This window comes from Sebastes umbrosus, chromosome 9, assembly GCF_015220745.1.
Source record: "Sebastes umbrosus isolate fSebUmb1 chromosome 9, fSebUmb1.pri, whole genome shotgun sequence".
Taxonomy (NCBI): Eukaryota; Metazoa; Chordata; class Actinopteri; order Perciformes; family Sebastidae; genus Sebastes; species Sebastes umbrosus.
Window position 1 is genome coordinate 4,106,281 of NC_051277.1, and position 15,384 is coordinate 4,121,664.

The 15,384-nt window shown below is 42.1% G+C and overlaps 1 protein-coding gene across 3 annotated transcripts in view; it reads right to left on the reverse strand.

Moving 5' to 3' along the window:
• drp2 (dystrophin related protein 2) overlaps positions 1 to 15,384 on the reverse strand; it is a 105,100-nt gene that overhangs the window by 27,562 nt on the left and 62,154 nt on the right. For all 3 annotated transcript variants that reach the window (XM_037779980.1, XM_037779981.1, XM_037779982.1), the window contains 5 exons: positions 13,278 to 13,363; positions 9,435 to 9,592; positions 4,924 to 5,090; positions 1,979 to 2,090; positions 1,034 to 1,170 (listed from right to left, as the gene is read on the reverse strand). In XM_037779980.1, the coding sequence (XP_037635908.1) occupies positions 1,034 to 1,170; positions 1,979 to 2,090; positions 4,924 to 5,090; positions 9,435 to 9,592; positions 13,278 to 13,363 (660 nt within the window). The remainder of the gene's footprint in view (positions 1 to 1,033; positions 1,171 to 1,978; positions 2,091 to 4,923; positions 5,091 to 9,434; positions 9,593 to 13,277; positions 13,364 to 15,384) is intronic.

Sequence of the window (15,384 nt, forward strand, 5' to 3'; positions counted from 1 at the left end):
CAACGTTAGGCCCTGCAGCTCATTAGAAAGCTCTTACTATAAAGGTGTGCTCCCAGATCTCCTCCCTGCAGATCACGCCTCAGTCGAGGCACTGGTTCAAGTTTACGGAGATCCCTTCCGCCTTATTCTATGTGTAGTTCAACCAAAAGAGTGATGTTCTCTTCTTATATTGTTGCATTTTAAGAGTTTTCAGTCATGTAGAGGTAAAACTATCCAACATTTCAGGAGAAGCAAAGATTTGAGAAACATTTTTATGCTACTTTTATGTTGTTTCTTCTTCCCCATCTCGTTGATAACATCGCAGACTCTCAGATTTACCTTAAAACTCCTTTGAGGGGTCCCCAGGATGGAAACCATCGTGGTTAACTACCCCACAAAATGTATAAAAAAACTTTAAAGTAGCTCCATTTCAACTAGCCACTACATCAAAATGATGCTTTTATATCAATGCATCAGTTATAATACTAAACAATATTATAATAAGCAGCGTGTATAATAAGTATAATAAAATATATTAATATAACAATATGAGGGATCATTCTGCATAATGAGTGCTTTTACTTTTGATGTGTCTGTGTGGCTTCCACCACGGAGTCTCATCTCCAACTCATGTAATGTTTGAGGTTATAAAAGGTGACCCGAGCAGTGACACAATCAGCAACAAACAAGGGGCCCATAATCATGCTAAATCTTCCTGGGTACTGCCGTAGCCCTGAGCTATGCTTCTTGATGATCTCATGAATTTTAGTCTCATCGCTCTTGTTTTTTCCCTTTGGGTGAGACTCGCTCATGTGAACAGAGCGTCTGAGCTGAGATCACAGGAATAACATTATATTAATTCAGAACACAGAAGCCGTCCCTTTAACCCATCTCAGCGAGGAAGAGAGCCCCGAAAAAAATTGTCAGAGCGTGATAATTAGCCTACGACAGCGGGGAGTCTGAATGGGTCAAAGTGAGAGATAGATGATGGAGAAGCAGCAGCAGCAGAGAGATGTGTCTGTGCGTTGTGTTTGTTTATTTGTGTGGGACTCACGTCTCCGAGCTCTCGGCTTCCAGCACCGATTGCACCGGCAGGTAACCTCTCTGCGGGTGCTTGGTGAAGTACTGCTTCGATCTGAACTTGTTCTTCAGAGTCTTGGCAAAGTCCCTCATCTTCTCCCCCGAGGTCGTCTGAGGTTGTGATTTAGGAGGTGGGGGGTTGGAGGAGGGGTGAGAGGTGGAAAGGTTGGAGACTAATTACGACGCTTAAGAACTCTTGAAAATGTTGATTTCTCCAAAATTACCTCATCGGAAATTGTTTGGTTAGTCTTTAGATGACTAACTCATTAATCCGTCTGCTTCCTCATTCAGTTTCTGCTGCTTCCTTTCTTTCATTTTATCCCTCTGGCTCTCTTGTTTCCTGCTCTCTCTCTCTCTCTCTCTCTATCATAGTAGAAATCTAAGCCTGTCTGCCTCACCGTTGTGAAAAACCTTAGCTAGCTAATATAAAATATTGTCCAGAGGAAAAAAAAAGAAATCATTGTACAGATGGCCTTTTGCCACATTTTTACAGCTCAGAATTGATTAGAGATTAAATCTGGCAGCATCTCAGTCCACTCCAGCTCCAGCTACTCCTCTGGAAATTAACTCCACTTCGCAGACCACGCGTGCAATAGCTTAAGACTCTGGTTTTATTGGGGTTTAGTGCACAATGTGTGCTCCAAATAGCACTTTATGTGTGCACTACGTGAGCCAAAAAGGATATTTCTGTTGAGTGGCACTCAATCTCTGCACACTATGGATCTGGACGAGGCAGTGTAAGCGTAGCTAACGGTATATACACTTAGAGATCTTACAGTGGAGAGGAGGGGGGCTAATCTAGGTCTGGCAGCAGGAACGAGGAGATAGGAGTATCTTCTTGGAGCACAGCTGAGTTTTTATTCGTCCCCGGAGCCTTGAATTTGTATTCCGTTAAAGCACTAGATAATGTTTGTCTTACTGGTGTGTAGTACTCCATGATGGGGTAGTGCAGCTTCTTTCCCTTGGTAGTCCGGCCGGTTAGAAAACATGTCTGGCAGATGTCCACATTGAACTGCTTCAGACTGCGATACCTGTCAAGATCAATATAAGAGAGAGGCTGAACAGATGCAAGAGAACGAAGGCTGAGTATAGCGGTGTGTGTGTGTGTGTGTGTGTGTGTGCGTGTGTGTGTGTGTGTGTGTGTGTGTGTGTGTACAGAATGCATGTCTATGTGCTGAACTTATATGCCTTTTTCACACATCCTCCTGCTCCAGACAGGGATGTACTACAATACAGTCACCTGCTAAGATCTCATGTCTCTGTATCTTAAATAATATATATAGCAGAAAAACAAACAACAAAAACAAAACACAGCACACCCAAAGGTAAGAACAATAACCACAGTCAGGATTAAATTAAATACAAAGCAGACTTTCTTTAAAAAGTACAAGTCTATATACCAGGGGTCAGAAACCTTTACTATCAAAAGAGACATTTTAGGCAAAAAAATAATAATAAATAAATCTGTCTGGAGCCGCAAAACATTTGAGCATTGTGATGAAGGTAACACAGTTTATAGTCTAAGTATATAGTATATAAGTTTAATGCAGTGAGGGCCAAAGAGACAATGTACTACGGAGTATTAGGGCCACATTGAGGGAAAAAACATCTGAGATTTCCAGAATAAAGTCATAACTTTACGAGAAAAAAAAGTTGTAATATTACGAGAATAAAGTCACAACTTTACGAGAAAAAAAGAAAATAACAAGTAAAATTACTACTTTATAGTAGTATGACTTTATTCTCGTAATATTACGACTTTATTCTCGAAATCTCAGATACATTTTTTTTCATCAATGTGGCCCTAATACTCCATCGTACCATAGACCTACAATAATGATGAATAAAAATGAAAATGTAAACAAAAAACAGTTATTCATTTCCATTTTTAAAAATCCACAGAGAGCCACTGGAGAGGAGCTAAAGAGCCACAGGTTGCTGACCGCTGATCTATATACATAGTAAAATAAGGAATATACACAGAAAGGTGCTTTACATTAGACACACTAGTCCTCACCCTGAAAAAATGTAAACTAAACTATTAAAACTTATCGAACACACCTCCTCCATCTTCATTATAAAATCTTTCCAGATGTAATTCCTTCTCAGCCACAAATCATACACTGGAGTCCATTTTCCACACTCACATGTTTTCATACTTGTTGGCAAAAGATAAGGAGCTTGTCGCTCCAAGGATGGCTACGAGCGACTCGGGCTCCCAACGCCTCCGAGAAACAGTAAAATATGCTTTTCCAGTATGTGTAAAATTTACTGCATGACCAGAAGGTACGTGTTAAAGATCATAGACCTACATTGATTACGAAACATCAGTAAAAAAAGCTGTGTAACTTTTCCCTGCAATAATAGTCTGTGTAACGTTTTAAACCGTATAAGACTGTCTGACATTGACTGAACAATCTTAAATAATAAATGATGTATTTTGATAACTTTCAGCTGATCGATGTATAAACCAATATCTCTACAGTAGACACATTTCTGTGCCAGATATTATAAAAATGAGGAATATTGCATAATAACAGGAACAACATCTGCACCCTGCAATCTGTCTGTACCATATCAATTTTTGAGCAACGTTTTTTGTCAGGGACCTTCAAGCAACAACGCTTGAAGCCTGCCTCAATAAATTCATATTATTGCACAGATTGGAGTGCGCGGCTGCTGCTGCTCTTATAATCATCATACATCGTATCTTAGTTCCAACATCTCCAACGAGCCTTCATCTAGTGAGCAGCGACTCTTATATATAATTGAAACACCAGCTGCCACTACTAAAATTCATTTCTTTGCTTCTACTTTTGACTGTCATAATGCTCCCACAAGTAATATTCTTACCGTTGTAATGCAAACTACATATTTTTAAGACTTTCTCTTGCATTCGTATTACATACACAACTACTAAACCACACAGTTCTTTAACGTATTAACCTTCACAGGAAGTAGACCTTTATTTTACACACCCTCATAATGGCATAAAACGTACAATTTCATCGTACCAAACATGTATTCTTGGGTTGTATAGGGATGTTAATAATTAACCGTTTAACCGTTAACCGACATTAAGCATTTTAACCGATTAACGCTATCGGTTAAAATGGTTAAAAGAAATGTTAATATTTAACTCAAAAGCTGAGCGGCTCAGAGGAGGGGCTCCTCTCTTTAAGGAGAAAAGCTGGCCACCTTAACAGCCCACCTTAAGAGACGGAGCCGGAGTTGCAGGATACAGGAAGTTCGGATGGAGGAGTTGTAGTTTCGTAGCATTTATTCACCGACAAATAAACTACACACACTGCTACACCTACGTTCACAGCTAGAACGCCACCAACAACCTCACACTCACCGCCAACAAACACACAGTCTGTTGGAAACTCGCTAAAGTTACGCACACTACGTGTGCGGCGGCGGCCACGAAGCCTCCGGCAATGCTAGAGCTGCTAACGTAGCGCAAATACACACACTGTTTGTTGGACACTCGCTAAAGTTACGCCGGGCAGACACACAGCTGACAACCTGCTAAACTACACTAAATGTGCGGTGGAGACTTTTACTGGGAAAGTGGCTGCATGTCCGCGACACTACACGCAGCATCGTAGCTGTTAGTTAACGCTCCCGGACGGTGAACTGGAGACTCCCGTCAACCAATATCTGTTGTGCTCCTACACTGCAGCTGGTACACCGCTGCATGTGAGGCACAAATCTTGTCGGTTAACGGTTAATAATTGGTTAACGATAGGCGTTTATTGGTTAAGAAACTTTTTCAAAATGAGCATCCCTAGTTTAGACCGAGTCTTGTTTTCTGTGATGTTGCAACAGCCCACTGCGAATAAATCTTTATGTCATGCCTACCTGAAGCCCTTGATGGGACACTGTTTGCAGACGTAGCATTTGGCCTGGTGCTTGGTGGACTCTGCGGCAGCCACGCGGTGGAGGACCGGCAGCCAGACCATCGACTGGGGCTCCAGGCTCATCCACTCCAGGAAGTGAGACACCTCGATGGCAGGTTTCCCTGGGGCCTGGAAAAAAGGAAGGCGGGAGGGAGGGAGGAAAGAAAGAAGTGCAGGAGATTGTAAACAATCCAAATATAGAGCAACAGCAGGGTAGGTACACACAGTAATGAGAGGAGAAGGTGGTCCAGCAGTGAGCTGCAGGGAATCAAAGAGAATACAAAAGATAAGAGGAGAAAGGAGAAAGAAGATGTACTACACTATGGCATATATTTTGCTTTAATGCAACTACTTATACAGTTATAAAGCTAAAACACAACAGACATAACTCCTGTGTGTATGCTGTATGTGTGTGTCTGCATGCAGCCCATCCTTGTTGAGATTTCCAGAAAGTGGGATAAAAAGGAAGTCAGCCTAATAAAAGAATGACTCGCCAAGCGCTGAAAATCCGTGATGTGCTAAATTCTCATTAAGTCTGCATCAGAGATGCATTAAGAGGTTGATTTCCCCGGGGCTTCCTCCACCACTCAAGCAGAGTAGCATAATAAATGTGTGTGTGTGTGCGTGTGTGTGTGTGCACTGATCACACAGACACTGCGAGGTGTACAGAGGTACAGAGTCTCCCGGGGGGATGAAGGAGCTCCTCTCTCTGGTAGTAAAGTAGCCAGCTCCACGTGGGAGGTCAAACACTGTAGCGGCTCCCCGCATACAGAACACCTGGAGCTGGCGCTGACTATGCTGAGCACGCCACGGCACGGCAGCTCAGAGCAGCACACAGAGCAGATGGGATGCTTTAAACATCACCGGTAAAGTAGAGGTGATAAACACTCAGTTAACCATCAAAGCTCTGTGCTTTCTGCACCATATATCCACTAAACTGCATGTTTGTGAATCGAGAATCGACGTAAAACACTTCTCACAAAAACATATTTACTAAATGTTGAATTTGACCGAATAACCTCGTGCACATAAATACAGATTTTTCAGTAAAACTGTTGCATATTCTTAGTCCCAAACTCAATCCATCTGCTGCTCTGCCAACAGAGAAGAGCTGAAACGATTCCCTGAAGCTCAGTTTAACCCCCCGTCCACAACAACACCGGGGCGCACGTTTGCGGTGGCGCTAACAACAGTGTGCGGATTGATTTTGCGAGTGCAACTGAAGGTGGACACGAGGGCTGTCACAAGTAATCCCAAAACAACTATTGGTTTGGAAAGTTGTAATTGCGTATTGCCGCTGGACGGCATGCACCCGAGAGAGAGGAAGACGGAGAAAGGGAGAGGGGGAGAGAGTGAGAGAGACCAACGCACTTATTTTTACAGTCAATGGAACGTCATTTGAAATAATTTTTATTTAAAACTCAGAGTGGTCAAATGTTCAAGTAGAAATCCCTCCCACTCCACCTACCCACTACTCATTACTGGATTAGAGTAATCTTCTACTTTGTTAATATGGAAAAAGAATTAGGTGTACACTGAGAGGATCGTCCGCTGGTTTTAAAAAGACATTGGAACCATTTTTTTTTTGCATACGCTGACAAACTCTTTTCAATATCTCTACCTCGTTGATTGAAAGGATTCCTTTAGTGTTTTATTGTTGCATACTCCTCATATGTACACGTGTATGTGTACTTAGATGTTTACTTTTACAGCTGCCATGCACACAAATTATTTTTGTTTTTTTATATTTAATATTAATATATTTAATTGTTTTTATATTTTTTTTTTAAAGTCTTGTTTTGTTTACTTTCTCATACTGGTGTTTTATTTTTTCTCTTTCTTTGATCTTCTGTTTTGTAATTACTTGAAGCCTAATTTGAAACTGTTATATGTGATTTGTCTGGAAACCTAATAAGTAAAGTTAGGAAAAAAAATAAAAATAATAAATACAACCCAGAATGTAATAAAGCACTTAAATGGATCGATGTTTTGAAAAAGGAAACCAATTAGTTGTTCATTTTAAAATACCTTATTCTTATTTTCTCTTTTGTATATTTACTATTGCCCTTTCATAATAAAGCAAACATATTTCTTATCCAATACTTGATTGATTGATGGAATAATCGCTAGAATGCTCGATTAGTAAAATAATCGATAGCAGCCGCAAGGCAGAGTCTAAAAGTCAACGTCTATGAGAGGTGGAAGCAACATCTCCATGAACTGACTCTCACTCATTTGCAAGCCGAGTGATAAACGAGCTCACAGGTCAACCCCCAGTTCGCATTACATGGATATTTCATCTGCAACTAAACTCCCTGACATGGAGAAAGGAATTGATTTTAATCAGCTGAAGCTGATACAGCAAGCATGGACCAGAATACAGTGAGTATAATTAGGATCCGCCTCAAAAATGAAGGAATTAAAAAGGCTTTGCACAGGCCAACTTCTAAAAAAAGCTGCGGCCTGCTCCTCACAACCCCTTTAATTATCTGGTCTTCCAATTTGAATGTCACAAGGTGAAGTTCCTGCAACCTGCGCCAAACGTACAACTTCAGACGGTATTCAGAACAAAGCCAAGGAGAGAAAGACAAATTAATTCATGCTTTGAACATGTCTCCTCATTAGCTGTTGCTCCGTTCGCCGTGAACTCTGTGATCTCGCTTCATCATATCAATATTCCAGTCGTAGATCATATTCTATGGCTACAGACATCATGCATTATCTACCAACCGACCGGCTGTATTTTTATGTGCATTAAAAGCAATGCGATGCAATATTAATGTGATGTAATGTTTGTGAGGCATCACTGTGTGGGGTAGTGGCTTCTTTAGGTAAAATAATTATAACTTCTCCATTTCCTCTGAAGGAAAAGTCGGACTCTGCTGATGTTAGTGAAACACAATAGGCTTCACATCGCTGACATCATCATTTTTTCATACTTGGCTTTCGATGGAAGTTATCCAAAGGCAAATGTTTGATATTGTCATTAATTTTTTAAGGACTCTGCATTTAAAAAATTCTGTTTCTGTACAGTATTTGTAATTCTGTCTTGGCACAGACTCAAGCTCTGTTCTGATTATCTGGAGGTCACTCTTCATTTTCTGACACAGTAATTAATAAATTAGTGGGTTTGAGATACATCAGGATACTGTAACAGCATGAATGAGAGGGGATTTGAAGGTCGACTTTCTTGTTGGGGCAATCAAGCCGTTGATTAAAGTACTGAAACTAGCACCATCAAGTCTTACAACACTCCCCCAGTGGTGGTCAGTCTCTCTCACTAGCTTGTGTGAATATACTGGACTAACGGGAGATTGGCAGAGATGTAGACTCGAGTCACATGACTTCGATTCGAGTCTCAAATTTGATGATTTTAGACTCGACTTGACAATAATACTTAAGTTCCCTCAAGGCCAAAGATTAAAAAGTCTGTTATTTAAAAAGTATGTGCACAAAGATGATCAACTGCCCGGTACAGGAGGTAACTCCGACAGCGTCAGAGATGTTGTTGGGTTTATTTACTTTCTGAGAGATCCTTTATTGATTTGTTTGGGAGGAGGATTTACTCGTTGGGGGAAATAACTCAACTGAATTGAACAAACTGAGCAGAGATCCTTTATTGGTTTGGGAAGAGGATTCACTCGTTGGGGAAAAACTGAATTGAACAAACAGAATTTTTTATCTTTCGTTGTTTATTGCTGAATCCCAGAAAAGTGGTGTTTTTTTGTGGAACTCTGGACTCTTTAGTTTTGGTGAATATTATTGGGACTTGCATTTGATTATGTTACACACGCCTAGTTTGACCTTTTGGTCGGAGTTCGCGAGTGATTGACAGCCGGCTCTCATAGACTGCAGATGGACAGCAGACCTCAGATCAGCTCTTATTGCTTGTTTTCCTCCAGTCTGTGAAATCTTGAAGATACCGTTAGGAGCACCGGAGGGCACAGAGGAACATGATTTTTTTCAAGTTACCTGTTTCATGTACTACTGTCACGATATAGCGACCGTTTTATAAAAATAACTTTTTTTAATCATAATTTATTTGCTCAAATCTCGCCTACTTCGGCTTAAATTCCCCAGATCCACTATGTTTAATCCAATCCGACAGCATCCAATCAAGTTGCAGGAGCAAACTATGATGAAATACTGGTTACTGGTTTACCGCCAGTTCGTCTGTTGCTAAAATGGCGTTACACTTTGTGAAGAGCCTTATGACTTATTTGTGATTTGCAAAACAATAACTTGGTCCCACCTCTGAACATCGGGCCACTAAACTCCATCAGTAGTTGAATCCTGTGACTGAAATAAGACGATATCAACGCCACAACAGTGTTTATCTGATCAAATGGGGTAAGGTGAACTCACACATTCCAGACGGATGGTTCTATCTGCTCTTATTGTCCAAATTATGTGTGTATCTGTGAATGTGTTTAGGCGTGGCATGCACGACGGTAACTCCTCCCGTCTCCTCACCACGCGGAAACAGCTGCGGACGCTGGGCTCCACGTTGCTGCCCCCGAAAGCGGCGACTTCACCCAACTGGCGGGGGATCTGGATGGCTTCATGGAGCAGCAGGCTGAGGTGACGCTGGTCCGTCAAACCTCCAGGACCGGACACCTGACGGAATAAATCTGCAACCACCAGAAAAAATACACAAAGCGATGAATCAATTATACCTCAACTAATCTGATTATACAGCATTAATGGTGCACTGCATTTGTATGCATGAAAAACATTTGTATTATCATCACATCTGCATACATTTCTCCCACACATCTACATCTGCTGATTTACAGCATTTATTGCTTTTTTATTAATGTTCTCAGCTTTTCAAAATGTAAATTAGGTTTTTAATTACAAAGGCAGGCAGCCCACAATTTAAAATATGTGGCACTTTGTCTGCAAAAATAATGGCTTAACTTTAGCATGAATATAAAAAGCGACACATCTGTTTTTCATCTATTTTTTAACAATGAGCCTCCAATCCCTGGCAACAGGGTTTTATCAAACCTAGTTATGTGGAATAAAACTCACTTCAGTGACATATAGACAGAATCAGTATTAATGGCCTGGCTGGTCTGCTTGGAGATGAAAGAGCTGCATAAGAGGAGTCTTGTCAGGTTTTGAATGAGGCCTTTACCAAGCGAGCTGGGACTCTGCCTGTCACTGAAGAGATGAATGCTGACAGGCGTGTGAGGCTGCTGCACAATGCCAAGCATAAGCAGCATCCCATGTATCCCTCTCTCTGTGTACTTATTCAACCCTGCAGGGACAACACTTGGCTTTAACACCTGCATGTTAAACAGCTTCCTATTTATAGTTCTTATAACCAGAGCTGAGGCGTGTCTGACATTTTAAATGTTCACATTGAGCTTGTCTGGTAGAGATGAGTTTTTTTGGACACGTTTTATGGAGACACTACCGGGGTATATAGGCCTATCACATCCGACACACGCAGCCTGCAATGATGCAAACGCTGCAGTGAGATAAAGGTATTCCTGGAGTTTCCCGCACAAACTATCTGAACATCCATTACTAAGTTTGTTTGTGAAGTTTTCAGTAATTACTAGTTAGCATGAAACTACCTCTTTACTAGATTGGGGTTGCATACCCACAGTTTTACATATAAAGCCTTTAGTAAAGTCTACATCACCTACCAGGCAAACACGGCTTTGTTGGAGCATTAGTGGGTCAGTTATCTCACCTTAGATGACCACCTTAAAGGAACAGTGTGTAACTTTTCGGGGGATATATTTGCATAAATGGAATATAATATTTATAACTATGTTTTCATTAGTGTATAATCACCTGAAACTAAGAATCATTGTGTTTTCATTAGCTTAGAAAGAGCACTTCATATCTACACAGGGAGCGGGTCCTCTTCACGGAGTCCGCCATGTTTCTACAGTAGCCCAAAACAGACAAACCAAACACTGGCTCTAGCGTAGTCCTCCGACACGCTTGTGTAACTGCGGTAACGTGAGCCGCAGAGTGCTAAACCGTGGTACCGCCAGCCGCCGTCTGACTTCCGCTGCTCCTAAAGTAGTGTTATTATTATGGTAAGGATGGCCTCTGAGCGAGGTGAACGGCGTTACCACAGTTTTGCACTCGGCGGCTCACGTAACTGCAGTCTTGGAAAGGGAGGAGTGAGTGGAGGGGTACTCAGTTGTTTGCAATCTGCAACCGCACCGCTAGATGTCGCCAAATAATACACACTGTGCCTTTAAATAAATGAATCACAGCCACATGTTTAAAGCCACGCTAGCAGCTCTATATGAGGCTGTACTTGGCTAAATGCTAACGCCAGCATGCTAACATGCTTTTGTTTACCAGGTATCACATTTGCCATGGTCAGAATCTTAGTTTAACGTGTTTGCATCATAGACTGTATATAAAAATGGACGACATGACAAATCCCCAAAAGTGAAGCCAAAACACTGTGATCGCCCCCCCCCCGGTGGCTGGTTGCAGTATTGGTCATAAATCCCGCCCCCTCCATGTTAGTGGATGGGACATGGGTCAAACTAAAAATCAAAGTACACGTCAAATCATTTTTTTCCAAAGATGGTTTCTGTCATTTTAGGTAGTTCTTATCACGCTGACTTGTGTTCAAGTGTTCATTCTTCTGATAAGTTTGGTTTTAATTAATTATTTGATGCTATAAAAAGGGAGATGAGACGTCATGATTGACAGATGTGATTGACAGCTGCTCTGAGTGAAGTAGTCACGAAGCCAGAGGCTCTGAATTGTATGAGAAAGGAGATGTAACTTTAACTTTCCATAACCGTCACAAGTCTGTGTAATACTGTAGAACATGTCTCAGTTCGATCATAACTGTAGCCAAAGAGCTAACGTAGCAGCTAGGTGGCTCACGCTAGCAAGCTACGGCCGTGATTGGCTCGTGATTGGCTTTATGGCGGGTGTGTGGGCGGGACCTCGATACCACAGCTCCAACCCCCCGATCACTTCTCTTGCTCCAAATGATGTCAAAATCTCAAGATGGCAGCCCCAGTTTCCAGGATATTTTGGCTATTTTGAGACGCGTCGTCTATCTTTATACAGTCTATGGTTTGCATGCTAGCATTTACTAATTAGCACTAAACACAAGTAGCTACACATGACGAGAAAGACATCAGTTTTGCAGGTATTTTGGTCGTAAACCAACGCATTGGACAAATGAAATCATGGCAATCCATCCAATAGATGTTGAGATGTTCCAGTAGTGTTCTCTTGATAAGTTTCTTAAGATAACCAACCTTTACCTTTAAACTAAGCACTGCAAATATAAAATGAAGTCACAGTCTGCAACAGTTTGGACTATTTCTTCCCTCAAATATATTCAGAAACATATTTTTTGGTGGATAATTTTGGAGGACTGAACAACTTTTCCAAATAGCTGCCATGGTTGTCTGATGAGAAAATTTAGAGGCAGAAGCCGGCGACGGAGCAGTAAGTAGTGTCAAATTGTGTGAAAGCAGCCCATATTGCTGTCTGTAAAGGTGTGCTTGTGTGGAGGCAAATGTTAAATAAAAAGCCCCTCTAATATAAAAAATGTCTGGTAGCACAAAGTCAAGCAAAAGACTGGTGATGATGGAATAAACACCTGACGTCTGTATCTCAAAGCAGGTTGATGCAAATGCTTCAGATTTATTTGCAAATATTATTCCGGTAACGTCTGGAGTTCGGAGCAGTCGGCGAGATGACAAACTGTTATAAGGCCACCACATGTCTCTACCTGAACCTAGAAAAAAGAGGGGCTGACTCACCTCAGGGACGTTTTCAACTGAAGGCAAATCTGTCATCTCTCAGTTTTTAAGAGCTAACACCATATGGTGTGCCAGGACATGAATAATCCTGGCACGAGCACGGCAGTAGTGTTGTCTCTGCTCTTGTATCAACTACAAGCTGTTTCAGGTCCAGCTAGCGTCAGATCAAATGCTCACTTTCCCCCTTTTTTACCTATATTTACATGATGACTTGTACACTGGGGTTACAAGAGAACAGAACATCTCATATAATCAAATAAAGGAGGAAGGTAGTAGCTCTTTGCTAGTTTGACTTGAGATGAAAAAAATGGGAGCCATAGAAAGAGAGCGAGCGTGAATGGTGTCTTTGGCAAGCAATCCTTTTAAGGCCCCCGGTTGTACTCTGGAGAAGTAAAGAAAGCTTTCTCCATTAAAGCAAGCAGACTCATTTCCTCCATTAGACTAAGTGGATGTCTTTATGTAATACTGGCAATCAGGGCCCGTTTTGTTTTGGCTTGTTGTTTGCAGTCGAGGAGATGCATTAGGCACATGAACGAGCATCAACACTCACATTTGTACTTCTCCTGGACGTCTGCGTTGCACAAGCTCACCAATCCCATCTTGAAGCTGAGGACTCGCATTTTGCCGTTACGAGCACTAGTGGAGAGAGAAAGAGAGAAAGAGAGAGAGAGAGAGAGAGAGAGGGAGGAGAAGAAAAGTTGTAAAGCTACAATCTTTTGAACCGTGAATGAACTCCGATCACGGTGTATTTGTGTTGCAGTAATATATTCATACATTGGCTGAGCCCCGCTGGGAGGGACAAAGTGTGGAGGAATTACGTGGGTCAAAGCAGCAGCACAGCGCAGGTCACCGCCACACTGTGAAATTGTATTAGAGGACATCCAGAGCACCTAAAGGCAACGCACTCGATCCAGTGTTTAGTCCGTGTTGGGTTCAAGGCCAGGAGAGCAATAATCAGCTCACAGTGTCACTGACTGTACAGACAGGCAGGAATACCAGAGGTGGCACCAAGTCAGGGTTTCACAAGTCACAAGTTAGTCTCAAGTCTTTGCACTCAAGTCCCAAGTCAAGACTGACAAGTCCCGAGTCAAGACTGACAAGTCCAGAGTCAAGACTGACAAGTCCAGAGTCAAGACACAAGTCCAGAGTCAAGTCCCAAATCAAGACTGACAAGTCCCGAGTCAAGTCCTAAATCAAGACTGGCAAGTCACGAGTCAAGCCTGACAAGTCCTGAGTCAAGTCCCAAGTCAAGCCTGACAAGCCTGAGTCAAGTCCCAAGTCAAGACTGACAAATCCTGAGTCAAGTCTCAGAGTCAAGACTGACAAGTCCTGAGTCAAATCTCAGAGTCAAGACTGACAAGTCCCGAGTCAAGTCCTAAATCAAGACTGGCAAGTCCCGAGTCAAGCCTGACAAGTCTTGAGTCAAGTCCCAAGTCAAGCCTGACAAGCCTGAGTCAAGTCCCAAGTCAAGACTGACAAATCCTGAGTCAAGTCTCAGAGTCAAGACTGACAAGTCCTGAGTCAAATCTCAGAGTCAAGACTGACAAGTCCCGAGTCAAGTCCTAAATCAAGACTGGCAAGTCCCGAGTCAAGCCTGACAAGTCCTGAGTCAAGTCCCAAGTCAAGCCTGACAAGCCTAAGTCAAGTCCCAAGTCAAGACTGACATATCCTGAGTCAATTCCCAAATTAAGACTCACAAGTCCTGAGTCAAGCCGGACAAGTCCAGTGTCAAGTCCCAAATCAAGACTGGCAAGTCCCAATCAAATCCCAAGTCAAGTCTGACAAGTTCCGAATTGAGTCCCAAGTCAACACTGACAAGTCCCGAGTCAAGTCCCAAGTCAAGACTGACAAATCCTGAATCAAGTCCCAAGTCAAGACTCACAAGTCCAGAGTCAAGTCCCAGGTCATGACTGACAAGTCCAGGATATTTGGGATGTGCTGTCCTCAGCTGAACAAACAGAATAAATGATCTTTGGCCGATGGCGAGGCCGGTGAGACGGACGCTGTTGTGCTCTGACCTGAGCATTAAAAGGTCTCATTAGCCTTTTTTCTGCTCTAAATAAACAAACTAATTCACCGTCACTGTTCATTTTTTGAAATTTCACAGCTCCGGTGCCAAACACAGCCTGGAAGAATTTACTGCGGAGCGGAGCAAACGTTGGCATAAAACCACAGGCTTATCGAATTAACATTTGAATCGTTAAGTGAGAAATCAAGAACATCACATTCATCAGAGAACATCAGATCAATGAAGTATAACATTTAATAAAAAAAAAAAAAAAAGGGAGTTAAATATCCAGAGCTGGGATGTTGCTTTGAAGTAAAAGAAAGGACACTGAAACATTACTCAGGCCAGGCCATTAGAGTCACATGAGACACGATAAGGAGAGCATTACTGTTAGATTTAGAGCTGGAGTCGAGAGGAGCTCGAGAGCACATGGGGGGTGACTGGCTGTCAGCACCTTTATTTCTGCTGTGTGTCAAACGTCATCTACAATATGCACCCGAGTGCTGCTGCTCCCCAGGGGACATGTCACTCCTGCACGCCCTGCTAGTGTGACATGCCTCTGGATATGCATGCTGTAATATACTGTAATGCAAACAAACAAATAAATACGGACACACACAAGCACACATCTCATTCAGATTCACTGCCG